Source organism: Coregonus clupeaformis, chromosome 24 (assembly GCF_020615455.1).
Source record: "Coregonus clupeaformis isolate EN_2021a chromosome 24, ASM2061545v1, whole genome shotgun sequence".
NCBI classification, from domain to species: Eukaryota; Metazoa; Chordata; class Actinopteri; order Salmoniformes; family Salmonidae; genus Coregonus; species Coregonus clupeaformis.
Genome location: NC_059215.1, coordinates 29,768,183 through 29,782,141, shown reverse-complemented (window position 1 = coordinate 29,782,141; position 13,959 = coordinate 29,768,183). Strand labels below are relative to the sequence as shown.

General features: G+C 46.1%; 1 protein-coding gene across 1 annotated transcript in view; it reads left to right on the top strand.

Annotated features, from left to right (window-relative positions):
- Positions 1 to 13,959, top strand: part of LOC121538342 (inositol 1,4,5-trisphosphate receptor type 3) — a 60,040-nt gene that overhangs the window by 37,832 nt on the left and 8,249 nt on the right. The window contains exons 31-42 of the mRNA XM_041846241.2: positions 127 to 378; positions 569 to 694; positions 776 to 901; positions 1,085 to 1,205; positions 1,388 to 1,569; positions 1,812 to 1,960; positions 2,247 to 2,355; positions 12,526 to 12,616; positions 12,690 to 12,865; positions 12,965 to 13,127; positions 13,329 to 13,525; positions 13,717 to 13,917. Coding sequence (XP_041702175.1) covers positions 127 to 378; positions 569 to 694; positions 776 to 901; positions 1,085 to 1,205; positions 1,388 to 1,569; positions 1,812 to 1,960; positions 2,247 to 2,355; positions 12,526 to 12,616; positions 12,690 to 12,865; positions 12,965 to 13,127; positions 13,329 to 13,525; positions 13,717 to 13,917 — 1,893 coding nt within the window. The remainder of the gene's footprint in view (positions 1 to 126; positions 379 to 568; positions 695 to 775; positions 902 to 1,084; positions 1,206 to 1,387; positions 1,570 to 1,811; positions 1,961 to 2,246; positions 2,356 to 12,525; positions 12,617 to 12,689; positions 12,866 to 12,964; positions 13,128 to 13,328; positions 13,526 to 13,716; positions 13,918 to 13,959) is intronic.

The window sequence follows — 13,959 nt, the reverse complement described above, 5'->3', positions numbered from 1 at the left end:
TGTGAAACCCTGATGAGTAATTGAAAATAACAGATGAACCACCTCCAGCCACTCACAAGCCACATTAATCATATCAGCAATTATGTAATTGTTTATCCCATACGGTGTGCTTGCTTTCCCCTCTAGTTAACCAATGCTGGGGAGGATGTGGTGGTGTTTTATAATGACAAGGCGTCATTTTCCACCATGCTGGAGCTGATGGCAGAGTCCAGGGAGGGGGTTCAGGAGAACAGCCCCCTGCGCTACCACATCTCTCTGGTGGAGCTGCTATCTGCCTGCGCTGAGGGCAAGAACGTCTACACAGAGATCAAATGTACCTCACTGCTGCCCCTAGAGGATGTGGTGAGAGTGGTCACACATGAGGACTGCATCACAGAGGTATGTCTGAAATGGAACAAGTATACAATTAGTTAGTAGCCTACATTGTCCTCAGTTAGAAAACACACAGCAGCATGCAATGATATGCAGACATACAACTGCAAAGGTAATGAAAACTTTATCATTACAGAATGTACAGAGGCCTGAGACAGCTATGTGTGTGTGTTTATGTGTCCCTTGTGGTCCTCAGGTGAAGGTTGCCTATGTGAACTTTGTGAACCACTGCTACGTAGATACAGAGGTAGAGATGAAGGAGATTTACACCAGCAATCACATCTGGAAACTGTTTGAGGACTTCACTGTGGACATGGCCAGGGTAAGTCTCACTCCCCAATCAGTGGGACCACTCTCACCCACAAGTCTCATCATCTCTAACCGCTCTCTCTTCCATCTTTAGGTGTGTAACAAGAGAGAGAAGCGTCTGACTGACCCTATCCTGGAGAAGTACATCATCAACGTGGTGTTTGATACCATCAATGCCTTCTTCAGCTCCCCTTTCTCTGAAAACAGCACCTCTCTACAGGTCAGTCAGCTCAGTGATGCTGCTGCCTACTCCGAGGCTTTGTCATGATATAAAGTGTACTGTAATGCACTGTTTAGTATAGTGTGTATTTTGTTTGTATTGTGTCTGACAGTATTTGTGTAGTCATTTAATGTGTCATGAATTCTCATTGTGTGATTCTCCTTCCTCTGTGCCTGTAACCAGACCCACCACACCATAGTGACACAGCTGCTCCAGTCTAGCATGCGTCTGCTGGACTGTCCCTGGCTGCAGCAGCAACACAGAGGCCTGGTGGAGACCTGCATCCGCACCCTGGCCATGACAGGTGAGACAGGCCTACTGTAGGGCCCAGTGGTGGGCTACATTTAGGGCCACACAGGGCAAACACAGGGTCAAACTAGGGTCACATTCTTTTGTAAATATGACTTTTAAAATTTTTCTACATGGTTTGAGTGCGAGTACCTTTTGAACTCAATGATGACTTTCCCCAATCTTGTGTGTTTGCAGCAAAGTGTCGCTCCATTTCCCTGCCTCTGGACCTGGAGTCTCAGATCACCACCATGCTGAGCAGCAGTGCTCCCAACGCTCTGTCCCGCTCCAACCCCAACTACAAGAGCTCGACCCGCTCCAGCCGCCCCTCCGCCCCCAACAACCCCTGGGATTACAAGAACATTATCGAGAAGCTGCAGGTTCGACCCTTAAACCTACCCATTAATTACCCTGCTGCCTTCTCCCCCTCCTGTGTCCATCACTTTATTCAGCCAAAGCCACAACTGAATTACAAATGACATCATTCCTTGGCCTCTGTCTCTCTCTGGTTTGTTCCCTGTTCTTGAGGGTTTGGTGTTTGACACAGTGGGTATATTCCCTGTCCCTTTCTCTTTTGGCTGTGATGTAAACATTGTTCCTCTATCTATGCTGTGATGTTCAGGACATCATCAACACCCTGGAGGAGCGTCTGAAGCCGCTGGTGAACGCTGAACTGTCTGTTCTGGTGGACGTCCTGCAGCAGCCTGAACTCCTCTTCCTGGAAGGGACGGACGCACGACAACGCTGCGAATCAGGAGGCTTCATCTCCAAGTAAGGGACTGCATCTGAAATGGCACCCTATTCTCGACGTAGTGCACTACTTTTGACCAGAGCCATAAGGGGGACCCTGGTCAAAAGTAGTGCACTATATAGGGAATAGGGTGCTATTTTGAACTCAATGATGCGTCACTATGGTGTGGGGGCTCTGTGTGTGTTGGGATCATAGTGTTTATTTACCAACACAGTCACTGGAATTTACAGATACAAATATTTACTCATGCAAACTCACTGCAAAGTACAATAAAGAGCATTTTTGGCATGGTTTTTGTGAACCCAGACTGATTCAGCACACTAAAGCCCTGATGAGCTCAGAGGAGAAGCTCTGTATCAAGGTTCTGAGGACCCTGCAGGAGATGCTCATACGCACACTGGACTTTGACGAGAAGGTAAAGACTTATGACCAGTCAGTGTAGGTCTTGGAGATCAACCAATAGAATATCTGAGTGTATTTAAAGGTCCAGTGCAGTCAAAAACGTGATTTTCCTGTGTTTTTATATACTGAACAGAAATATAAACGCAACATGCAACAATTTCAATGATTTTACTGAGTTACAGTTCATATAAGGAAATCAGTCAATTTAAGTAAATGGATTTGGCCCATCAGCTGTCCGGGTGGCTGGTCTGCGGTTGTGAGGCCGGTTGGACGTAGGGCTGTTGCGGTGACCATATTACCGCCACACCGGCGGTCACGAGTCATGAAGGCAGTCAAATTCCACATGACTGTTTAGTCCTGTGTAGCTCAGTTACATTTACATTTTACATTTACGTCATTTAGCAGACGCTCTTATCCAGAGCGACTTACAAATTGGTGCATTCACCTTATAGCCAGTGGGATAACCACTTTACAATGTTTTTTTTTTTTAATTTTATGGGGGGGTGGGGTAGGGTAAGGGGGGGGGTAGAAGGATTACTTTATCCTATCCCAGGTATTCCTTAAAGAGGTGTGGTTTCAAGTGTCTCCGGAAGGTGGTGAGTGACTACGCTGTCCTGGCGTCGTGAGGGAGCTTGTTCCACCATTGGGGTGCCAGAGCAGCGAACAGTTTTGACTGGGCTGAGCGGGAACTGTGCTTCCGCAGAGGTAGGGGGGCCAGCAGGCCAGAGGTGGATGAACGCAATGCCCTCATTTGGGTGTAGGGACTGATCAGAGCCTGAAGGTACAGAGGTGCCGTTCCCCTCACAGCTCCGTAGGCAAGCACCATGGTCTTGTAGCAGATGCGAGCTTCAACTGGAAGCCAGTGGAGTGTGCGGAGGAGTGGGGTGACGTGAGAGAACTTGGGAAGGTTGAACAACAGACGGGCTGCGGCATTCTGGATGAGTTGTAGGGGTTTAATGGCACAGGCAGGGAGCCCAGCCAACAGCGAGTTGCAGTAATCCAGACGGGAGATCACAAGTGCCTGGATTAGGACCTGTGCCGCTTCCTGTGTAAGGCAGGGTCGTACTCTCCGAATGTTGTAGAGCATGAACCTACAGGATCGGGTCACCGCCTTGATGTTAGCGGAGAATGACAGGGTGTTGTCCAGGGTCACGCCAAGGCTCTTCGCACTCTGGGAGGAGGGCACAACGGAGTTGTCAACCGTGATGGCGAGATCATGGAACAGGCAGTCCTTCCCCGGGAGGAAGAGCAGCTCCGTCTTGCCAAGGTTCAGCTTGAGGTGGTGATCCGTCATCCACACTGATATGTCTGCCAGACATGCAGAGATGCGATTCGCCACCTGGTTATCAGAAGGGGGAAAGGAGAAGATTAGTTGTGTGTCGTCTGCGTAGCAATGATAGGAGAGGCCATGTGAGGATATGACAGAGCCAAGTGACTTGGTGTATAGCGAGAATAGGAGAGGGCCTAGAACTGAGCCCTGGGGGACACCAGTGGTGAGAGCACGTGGTGCGGAGACAGCTTCTCGCCACGCCACTTGGTAGGAGCGACCGGTCAGGTAGGACGCAATCCAAGAGTGAGCCGCGCCGGAGATGCCCAGCTCGGAGAGGGTGGAGAGGGAGGATCTGATGGTTCACAGTATCAAAGGCAGCAGACAGGTCTAGAAGGACAAGAGCAGAGGAGAGAGAGTTAGCTTTAGCAGTGCGGAGAGCCTCCGTGACACAGAGAAGAGCAGTCTCAGTTGAATGACCAGTCTTGAAACCTGACTGGTTTGGATCAAGAAGGTCATTCTGAGAGAGATAGCAAGAGAGTTGGCTAAAGACGGCACGCTCAAGAGTTTTGGAGAGAAAAGAAAGAAGGGATACTGGTCTGTAGTTGTTGACATCAGAGGGATCGAGTGTTGGTTTTTTGAGAAGGGGTGCAACTCTCGCTCTCTTGAAGAGGAGAAGGTGGCAAAGAGCTTCCTAGGGTTAGAGGCAGATGCTTGGAATTTAGAGTGGTAGAAAGTGGCTTTAGCAGCAGAAACAGATGAAGAAAATGTAGAGAGGAGGGAGTGAAAAGATGCCAGGTCCGCAGGGAGTCTAGTTTTCCTCCATTTCCGCTCGGCTGCCCGGAGCACTGTTCTGTGAGCTCGCAATGAGTCATCAAGCCACGGAGCTGGAGGGGAGGACCGAGCCGGCCGGGAGGATAGGGGACATAGAGAGTCAAAGGATGCAGAAAGGGAGGAGAGGAGGGTTGAGGAGGCAGAATCAGGAGATTGGAGGGAGAAGGATTGAGCAGAGGGAAGAGATGATAGGATGGAAGAGGAGAGAGTAGCGGGAGAGAGCGAGCGAAGGTTGCGACGGCGCATTACCATCTGAGTAGGGGCAGAGTGAGTAGTGTTGGAGGAGTGCGAGAGAGAAAAGGATACAAAGTAGTGGTCGGAGACATGGAGGGGAGTTGCAGTGAGATAGAAGAACAGGATCTAGTAAAGATGAGGTCAAGCGTATTGCCTGCCTTGTGAGTAGGGGGGGACGGTGAGAGGGTGAGGTCAAAAGAGGAGAGGAGTGGAAAGAAGGAGGCAGAGAGAAATGAGTCAAAGGTAGACATAGGGAGGTTGAAGTCCCCCAGAACTGTGAGGGGTGAGCCATCCTCAGGAAAGGAACTTATCAAGGTGTCAAGCTCATTGATGAACTCTCCAAGGGAACCTGGAAGGCGATAAATGACAAGGATGTTAAGCTTAAATGGGCTAGTGACTGTGACAGCATGGAATTCAAATGAGGAGATAGACAGATGGGTCAGGGGAAAAATAGAGAATGTCCACTTGGGAGAGATGAGGATTCCTGTGCCACCACCCCACTGACCAGATGCTCTCGGGGTATGCGAGAACACATGGTCAGACGAGGAGAGAGCAGTAGGAGTAGCAGTGTTTTCAGTGGTAAGAGCATGGCATTTGCAACGCCAGGGTTGTGGGTTCGATTCCCACGGGGGGCCAGTATGAAAATGTATGCACTCACTAACTGTAAGTCGCTCTGGATAAGAGCGTCTGCTAAATGACTAAAAAAAATAATGTAGTCACGGTACTTAGGCTTCTCCAAGCTCTGATGCTGCTGCTGGTCATTAGTAGCCTACCAAACTTGCTAACTGCCTTGTACTCAGCACTCTATTGTCCCTCGAATCACTCTGACATCAATGCAAATGTATTCGAAAATCTAATCAAACACTTAATGAGATCCCATTAGCTCATGTTGCGCAACATTTCTATAGGCTATGCAATTGCGGGAGAAAACAGAGTGTTGGCAGCTTATACATTTACATCATTTAGCAGACGCTCTTATCCAGAGCGACTTACAAATTGGACAAAGTCGAGGATCCCATCATCTTTCTATAGTCTAGGCCTACTATATTTATTTCTCAACTTTCCTAATATTAAGCACATTGCTTATATTTACAACAGGAGTATAGCCTACCTGGCTGGCATGAAAATAAACCATGGGGAAAAAGCGTCCTCCATTCGCTATTTAAGTGCAGAGATTACATGTATTTTTTCCCGTTGCCCCTGTTTCGATACAGGTGCATGATAATGGTCAATTCTAAATCAAAACAAATGTCACATGTATTATTTAGTATATGTAAAGACAAGATTAAATCAAGAATAGTCTGATGGGTGACAATATTAGCCTATCACTTGTGAATTATATACACTGCTCAAAAAAATAAAGGGAACACTAAAATAACACATCCTAGATCTGAATGAATGAAATAATCTTATTAAATACTTTTTTCTTTACATAGTTGAATGTGCTGACAACAAAATCACACAAAAATTATCAATGGAAATCAAATGTATCAACCCACGGAGGTCTGGTTTTGGAGTCACCCTCAAAATTAAAGTGGAAAACCACACTACAGGCTGATCCAACTTTGATGTAATGTCCTTAAAACAAGTCAAAATGAGGCTCAGTAGTGTGTGTGGCCTCCACGTGCCCGTATGACCTCCCTACAACGCCTGGGCATGCTCCTGATGAGGTGGCGGATGGTCTCCTGAGGGATCTCCTCCCAGACCTGGACTAAAGCATCCGCCAACTCCTGGACAGTCTGTGGTGCAACGTGGCGTTGGTGGATGGAGCGAGACATGATGTCCCAGATGTGCTCAATTGGATTCAGGTCTGGGGAACGGGCGGCCAGTCCATAGCATCAATGCCTTCCTCTTGCAGGAACTGCTGACACACTCCAGCCACATGAGGTCTAGCGTTGTCTTGCATTAGGAGGAACCCAGGGCCAACCGCACCAGCATATGGTCTCACAAGGGGTCTGAGGATCTCATCTCGGTACCTAATGGCAGTCAGGCTACCTCTGGCGAGCACATGGAGGGCTGTGTGGCCCCCCAAAGAAATGCCACCCCACACCATGACTGACCCACCGCCAAACCGGTCATGCTGGAGGATGTTGCAGGCAGCAGAACGTTCTCCACGGCGTCTCCAGACTCTGTCACGTCTGTCACATGTGATCAGTGTGAACCTGCTTTCATCTGTGAAGAGCACAGGGCGCCAGTGGCGAATTTGCCAATCTTGGTGTTCTCTGGCAAATGCCAAACGTACTGCACGGTGTTGGGCTGTAAGCACAACCCCCACCTGTGGACGTCGGGCCCTCATACCACCCTCATGGAGTCTGTTTCTGACCGTTTGAGCAGACACATACACATTTGTGGCCTGCTGGAGGTAATTTTGCAGGGCTCTGGCAGTGCTCCTCCTGCTCCTCCTTGCACAAAGGCGGAGGTAGCAGTCCTGCTGCTGGGTTGTTGCCCTCCTACGGCCTCCTCCACGTCTCCTGATGTACTGGCCTGTCTCCTGTGAGCGCCTCCATGCTCTGGACACTACGCTGACAGACACAGCAAACCTTCTTGCCACAGCTCGCATTGATGTGCCATCCTGGATGAGCTGCACTACCTGAGCCACTTGTGTGGGTTGTAGACTCCGTCTCATGCTACCACTAGAGTGAAAGCACCGCCAGCATTCAAAAGTGACCAAAACATCAGCCAGGAAGCATAGGAACTGAGAAGTGGTCTGTGGTCACCACCTGCAAAACCAGTCCTTTATTGGGGGTGTCTTGCTAATTGCCTATAATTTCCACCTGTTGTCTATTCCATTTGCACAACAGCATGTGAAATTTATTGTCAATCAGTGTTGCTTCCTAAGTGGACAGTTTGATTTCACAGAAGTGTGATTGACTTGGAGTTACATTGTGTTGTTTAAGTGTTCCCTTTATTTTTTTGAGCAGTGTATTATCACTTGTGAATGATGCCCAGCATAAGAAACAATGCCTTTTTTGGCAACGTTTTTCTAATCATAGTCACACACCTCATGTAGCCTAGCCTAGCCCATAGGCCTATATGTGTTAAAATGGCCAAATAACTTCTTAAAATTAAGCACATTAATCTGCTTTACAAGGGGTGTAGATCCTAACTGGCATATACAGTGGGGGAAAAAAGTATTTAGTCAGCCACCAATTGTGCAAGTTCTCCCACTTAAAAAGATGAGAGAGGCCTGTAATTTTCATCATAGGTACACGTCAACTATGACAGACAAATTGAGAAAAAAATCCAGAAAATCACATTGTAGGATTTTAATGAATTTATTTGCAAATTATGGTGGAAAATAAGTATTTGGTCACCTACAAACAAGCAAGATTTCTGGCTCTCACAGACCTGTAACTTCTTCTTTAAGAGGCTCCTCTGTCCTCCACTGTTACCTGTATTAATGGCATCTGTTTGAACTTGTTATCAGTATAAAAGACACCTGTCCACAACCTCAAACAGTCACACTCCAAACTCCACTATGGCCAAGACCAAAGAGCTGTCAAAGGACACCAGAAACAAAATTGTAGACCTGCACCAGGCTGGGAAGACTGAATCTGCAATAGGTAAGCAGCTTGGTTTGAAGAAATCAATTGTGGGAGCAATTATTAGGAAATGGAAGACATACAAGACCACTGATAATCTCCCTCGATCTGGGGCTCCACGCAAGATCTCACCCCGTGGGGTCAAAATGATCACAAGAACCACACGGGGGGACCTAGTGAATGACCTGCAGAGAGCTGGGACCAAAGTAACAAAGCCTACCATCAGTAACACACTACGCCACCAGGGACTCAAATCCTGCAGTGCCAGACGTGTCCCCCTGCTTAAGCCAGTTGTTACGGATACAGGTATCCTGTGTCTTTTTGTGTTTTTCCTCTCCTTCTGCCCTAATCACAGGTGTCCTGTATGTTCCTGATTGGTGGTCGTTGGGGTGTCTGCTGATTGCTAAGGTGGACCAATCAGTGAACATTCCTCTGCATTGCACCACCTGTTGCTGGTTTTTCAATCACACATCCCATTGTTTCAAAAGCCGGTCAGTTGTGTTTGTTGTTAGAGACTATTTCCGTATGTGAGTATGGATACTGTGGTGTCCTGTGTATTGTGTACTCACTAAGTTGCTGGTTACTCTGTTTGGTAATTTTGTTAGAGACTATTTCCGTATCTAAGTATGGATACTGTGGTGTCCTGTGTTGGTGTACTCACTAAGTTGCTGGTTACTCTGTTTGGTAACTTTGAGAGACTATTTCCGTATGTGAGTATGGATACTGTGGTGTCCTTTGTTTTGTGTACTCACTCATTTGCTGATTACTCTGTTTGGTAACTTTGTGTGTTTCTGGGAATAGGGGAGTTTAAGCAAGTTGCCCTTGGGCGTGCATTACCCGTAGGAAGAAATCTGTCTAAAAACACTAGTTAGACCTGAGCGGACCACCCACTGTACTTTTGTATGATTAGCAGTAGCTTAGCGGTTCTTGAGGCAGGCAAGATCAGTTTAGGTTTTTTTTACACTATTGTTTCATTTCTTGGGTCCTGCTCAGCCCTTTTTCCCAAACCTTTACCGTGTGTTCAGCAATAAACCTTTTATGTTTGACGGTAGTTTATGGTTGTTGTGTAGTTTTTGTTCTCACTGTTCCATGTCACGCTTATAATTTGCATGAATTATGTTACGGGTCTCTTCTCCATCCACCCTAGACGTTTAAAGCCACGGGGTTCGTAACACCAGTACATGTCCAGGCCCGTCTGAAGTTTGCTAGAGTGCATTTGGATGATCCAGAAGAGGATTGGGAGAATGTCATATGGTCAGATGAAACCAAAATATAACTTTTTGGTAAAAACTCAACTCGTCGTGTTTGGAGGACAAAGAATGCTGAGTTGCATCCAAAGAACACCATACCTACTGTGAAGCATGGGGGTGGAAACATCATGCTTTGGGGCTGTTTTTCTGCAAAGGGACCAGGACGACTGATCCGTGTAAAGGAAAGAATGAATGGGGCCATGTATCGTGAGATTTTGAGTGAAAACCTCCTTCCATCAGCAAGGGCATTGAAGATGAAACGTGGCTGGGTCTTTCAGCATGACAATGATCCCAAACACACCGCCCGGGCAACGTAAGGAGTGGCTTTGTAAGAAGCATTTCAAGGTCCTGGAGTGGCCTAGCCAGTCTCCAGATCTCAACCCCATAGAAAATCTTTGGAGGGAGTTGAAAGTCTGTGTTGCCCAGCGACAGCCCCAAAACATCACTGCTCTAGAGGAGATCTGCATGGAGGAATGGGCCAAAATACCAGCAACAGTGTGTGAAAACCTTGTGAAGACTTACAGAAAATGTTTGACCTGTGTCATTACCAACAAAGGGTATATAACAAAGTATTGAGAAACTTTTGTTATTGACCAAATACTTATTTTCCACCATAATTTGCAAATAAATTCATTAAAAATCCTACAATGTGATTTCCTATTTTGTCTGTCATAGTTGACGTGTACCTATGATGAAAATTACAGGCCTCTCTCATCTTTTTAAGTGGGAGAACTTGCACAATTGGTGGCTGACTAAATACTTTTTTCCCCCACTGTATAAGCAGCGCGTGAGTTTCAAGTTTAGGGAAGATCATTTTCACCATAAAAATGCACCTTTATAATAAAAGCATTACTTGCATTTGCGGTCACTTTTGATAATGGTGTTTTCCGCTAATGGGACATTTGTGCTTATAGCCTACTACCATGTGCGCATGGCTGCGCTTATAATGTGAAGAAATAGCCTAATAGTTTATCAACATTTTAAGCTAAACGTTCTGAAGGTTTTTTGATGCTAGTGGTTGTATTAATTTGGGATCTATCGCATCCCACAACTGTCCCAGACTATGTTTGGAATATTTATTTCTCGCACAGAATAGAATAGCTCGACTTTTGTACTATGGGGGATAGTAGATTGACATAGGCTACTGCTTTTGCTGTTCGTTAGGCCTACTCATCTTGTTGGCTGACGAAAAGTAAATGTGGACAGTTCTTCCAATATCTTCAATATGCACCTCGGAATTGGATAAGGACGCGCGCAGTTGTGTACCCGATGTGTCTGTCTTCACTTGTAGCCTGTGAGAAAGACCTGATCACGTGACGGAGGCGCTTCGGATTGCGCAGCACACTCCGGGAGAAGGGCACAACGCAGCACTCCGGGCCGCAAATGTAATTGTTTTTGTTAGGGTGCATTACGGCCACAATGGGGATGCCACCGTGAAATTCGAGGCATTATCAAGTGCTTGTGTAACAGTGTTGCTTCCGTCCCTCTCCTCGCCCCTACCTGGGCTCAAACCAGGGAGCCTCTGCACACATCGACAACAGTCACCCTCGACGCACCGTTACCCGTCGCTCCACAATTACTTCAAGGTCTCAGAGCGAGTGACGTCACCGATTGAAACGCTAGCGCGCACCGCTAACTAGCTAGCCATTTCACACCGGTTACACTCACCCCCCTTTTGACCTCCTCCTTTTCCGCAACAACCAGTGATCCGGGTCAACAGCATCAATGTAACAGTGTTGCTTCCGTCCCTCTCCTCGCCAACTAGCTAGCCATTTCACACCGGTTACACTTGTCATATTGTGAATGAGAGACTATTGGAGTGTGTACAGCCTGCGCAAAAAAAACAAAGCAGAGCATCATTAGTCTCATCATGCAGCCTTACAATGTATTAAAAATCAAAACATATAGCCCAACGTTTGTAGAACAACTAACGTTACATTAATAACTCTAAATTAAGCATATAGGAGTACCTATTTCTTTGTTAACCGCTCAACACAGAATAGCCGCATGTGCGCACTCCCTCAAATCGTTTGGAGAAAATATTTATATTTTATTCAGCTTTGTTCACTTGTGTTCTTCATACTATACAATAATATAAAAATTATGCCATGGAATTCTAAGCAAATCTTGTCTGCTACATGAAGTAGTGTAGCCCACAGCCATTTGGCATAGCCAATATCAGGACCTAACATAAGGACAACTCAGAGTATGCTATTATTTTCTTCTGAAATGGACTACATTTTCTTCATATCATGCTTCTTTAGACCTGTCTAAAATAAATAATGGATTTATTGTGAAGGTGTAGGCTATATTACATGGATTTATTATACTTTTTCAAATGGCTTGTAGGCTATGTGTGGAAGCCAGGATATGCCACACCTGTCAGGTGGATAGATTATCTTGGCAAAGGAGAAATGTTCACGAACAGGGATGTAAACAAATGTGTGCACTACATTTGAGAGAAATACGCTTTTTGTGTATATAGAAAAATTCTGGGATCTTTTATTTCAACTCATGAAACATCACACCAACACTTTACATGTTGCGTTTATATTTTTGTTCAGTATATATATTTCCACACCTGGTTGGAATATTACTGTGAAATGGTGAAAATTATGATAATTGCTCTTTTAGTGTAAGAGCTGTTTGAAAAGACTGTCTGAAATGTCTGCTTGTTTTGGTGAGATTAAGTTTTGGCCTGCCTGGTGACATCAATAGACCAATAAGAAAGAGAGTTCAAAACGTCTCTGCCAATAACAGCTAGTTTTCAGTTTTCCCCTCCCCACTCAGACCACTCCCAGACAGTCCTATAAAAAATTTTGCTTGAGAAATTGCTCTTTGCTAATAAGCCATTTGTTTTTAATTAAAATGGGAAAAAATAAATAGTCTCTGTAAGGTACTTACTTAATTGTTACCCAGAAATGATTTGATATTGAGATTAAAAGGCTGCATTGGAACTTTATGAAGGTGCTTATTGAAGTACAATTTGGGTAAGAAACTATCCAGTTTGCGTATGCTAACCATGTCTCTGTGTGACTGAATGCCTCTCCAATCAGGGCATTGCACTGAGGAAAGTGCTGCTACAGAACTACCTCTTCACCAACAAGAAGAACAACAAGGGAGATCTGGTTGAACATGGAGCAACAGGTTTGTTTATATTAGGCTTATAACATGATCATTACTGATTATGTGTATATATTTACAGTGTGTTAATGTGTAGGTGCTGAACAGGAGAGAGATTGGGCAGCTGTAGTTGCAGTCCAGTGTCGCCTGGACAGGGAGGGTGGCACAAAGCTCTTTACTGACCTCGTCATGAGCACCAAGAACGACAAGATCTTCCAGGAGAGCATCCAGCTGGCCATATGTCTGCTGGAGGGGGGGAACACAGAGATCCAGGTTAGATGTAACACATATAGCCTACTGTATGGAGGTGCATGGTGATTCTTTCCTTATAATAATGCACTGATCCTCTTCCTTTCCGTGGATTTACTTCAGAACTCCTTCTACAAGCTGATGATGGGGGACAACAAGTCTGAGAAGTTCTTCAAGGTTCTCCACGACCGGATGAAAAACGCCCAGATGGACATCAAGGCCAACGTATCAGTCAGCGTGGGAGAGATGAGTAACAAAGCCAATGACAACAAAGACCTGGACACCAGTGAGAGGGACACTAATCTGATCTTAGATAGTCAAATGCAGGTTTAGACTGTAGTGATTATAAAGATAATGATGGTATTTTATGAAAAACAATGATTCTGTGTCAATAACTACATAAGTCTATGGTAAGGATATTGTTGGTGTGTTTGAACTATCATTTCACTCTATTCATGGTTCCCTCCCTGGTATTTGTTCCTGACAGGCTCTGGTGGGTTGGTTCTACCTGCGACTACTCTGCCTCTCTTGGCCCCCTCCATTGGCCAGGTCCCTGTCACTGCCCTGGCCTCAGAGCCTGAGCAGAAGGAGGTGGAGACAGAGATGGGCCCTGCAATCATCATTATGAAACCCATCCTGCGCTTCCTCCAGCTGCTCTGTGAGAACCACAACCAGGATCTGCAGGTGAGAGGAAGAACAAGCACCACGTATATGGCTGATACTGCTAATACTGCTCTCTGCTGAGGTCTAAACAGACAGATGTCATTATACAGAACTCATCTGTGAGGTAGCTACTAGCTAGGGGTAATAAAGCTGTTATGGTCTGTTTGCCCTATTGACCCTACAATACTGTTGTCCGACCATCCTTCTCCCAGAACTTCCTTCGCTGCCAGAACAACAAGACCAACTACAACCTGGTGTGTGAGACACTGCAGTTCCTGGACATCATGTGTGGCAGCACCACGGGAGGCCTGGGCCTGCTGGGTCTCTACATCAACGAGAGCAACGTGGGCCTCATCACCCAGACCCTGGAGACGCTCACAGAGTACTGCCAGGGCCCCTGCCAGGAGAACCAGGTCAGATAGCCACACACAGAGTGCTACGGAAATTATTACTTT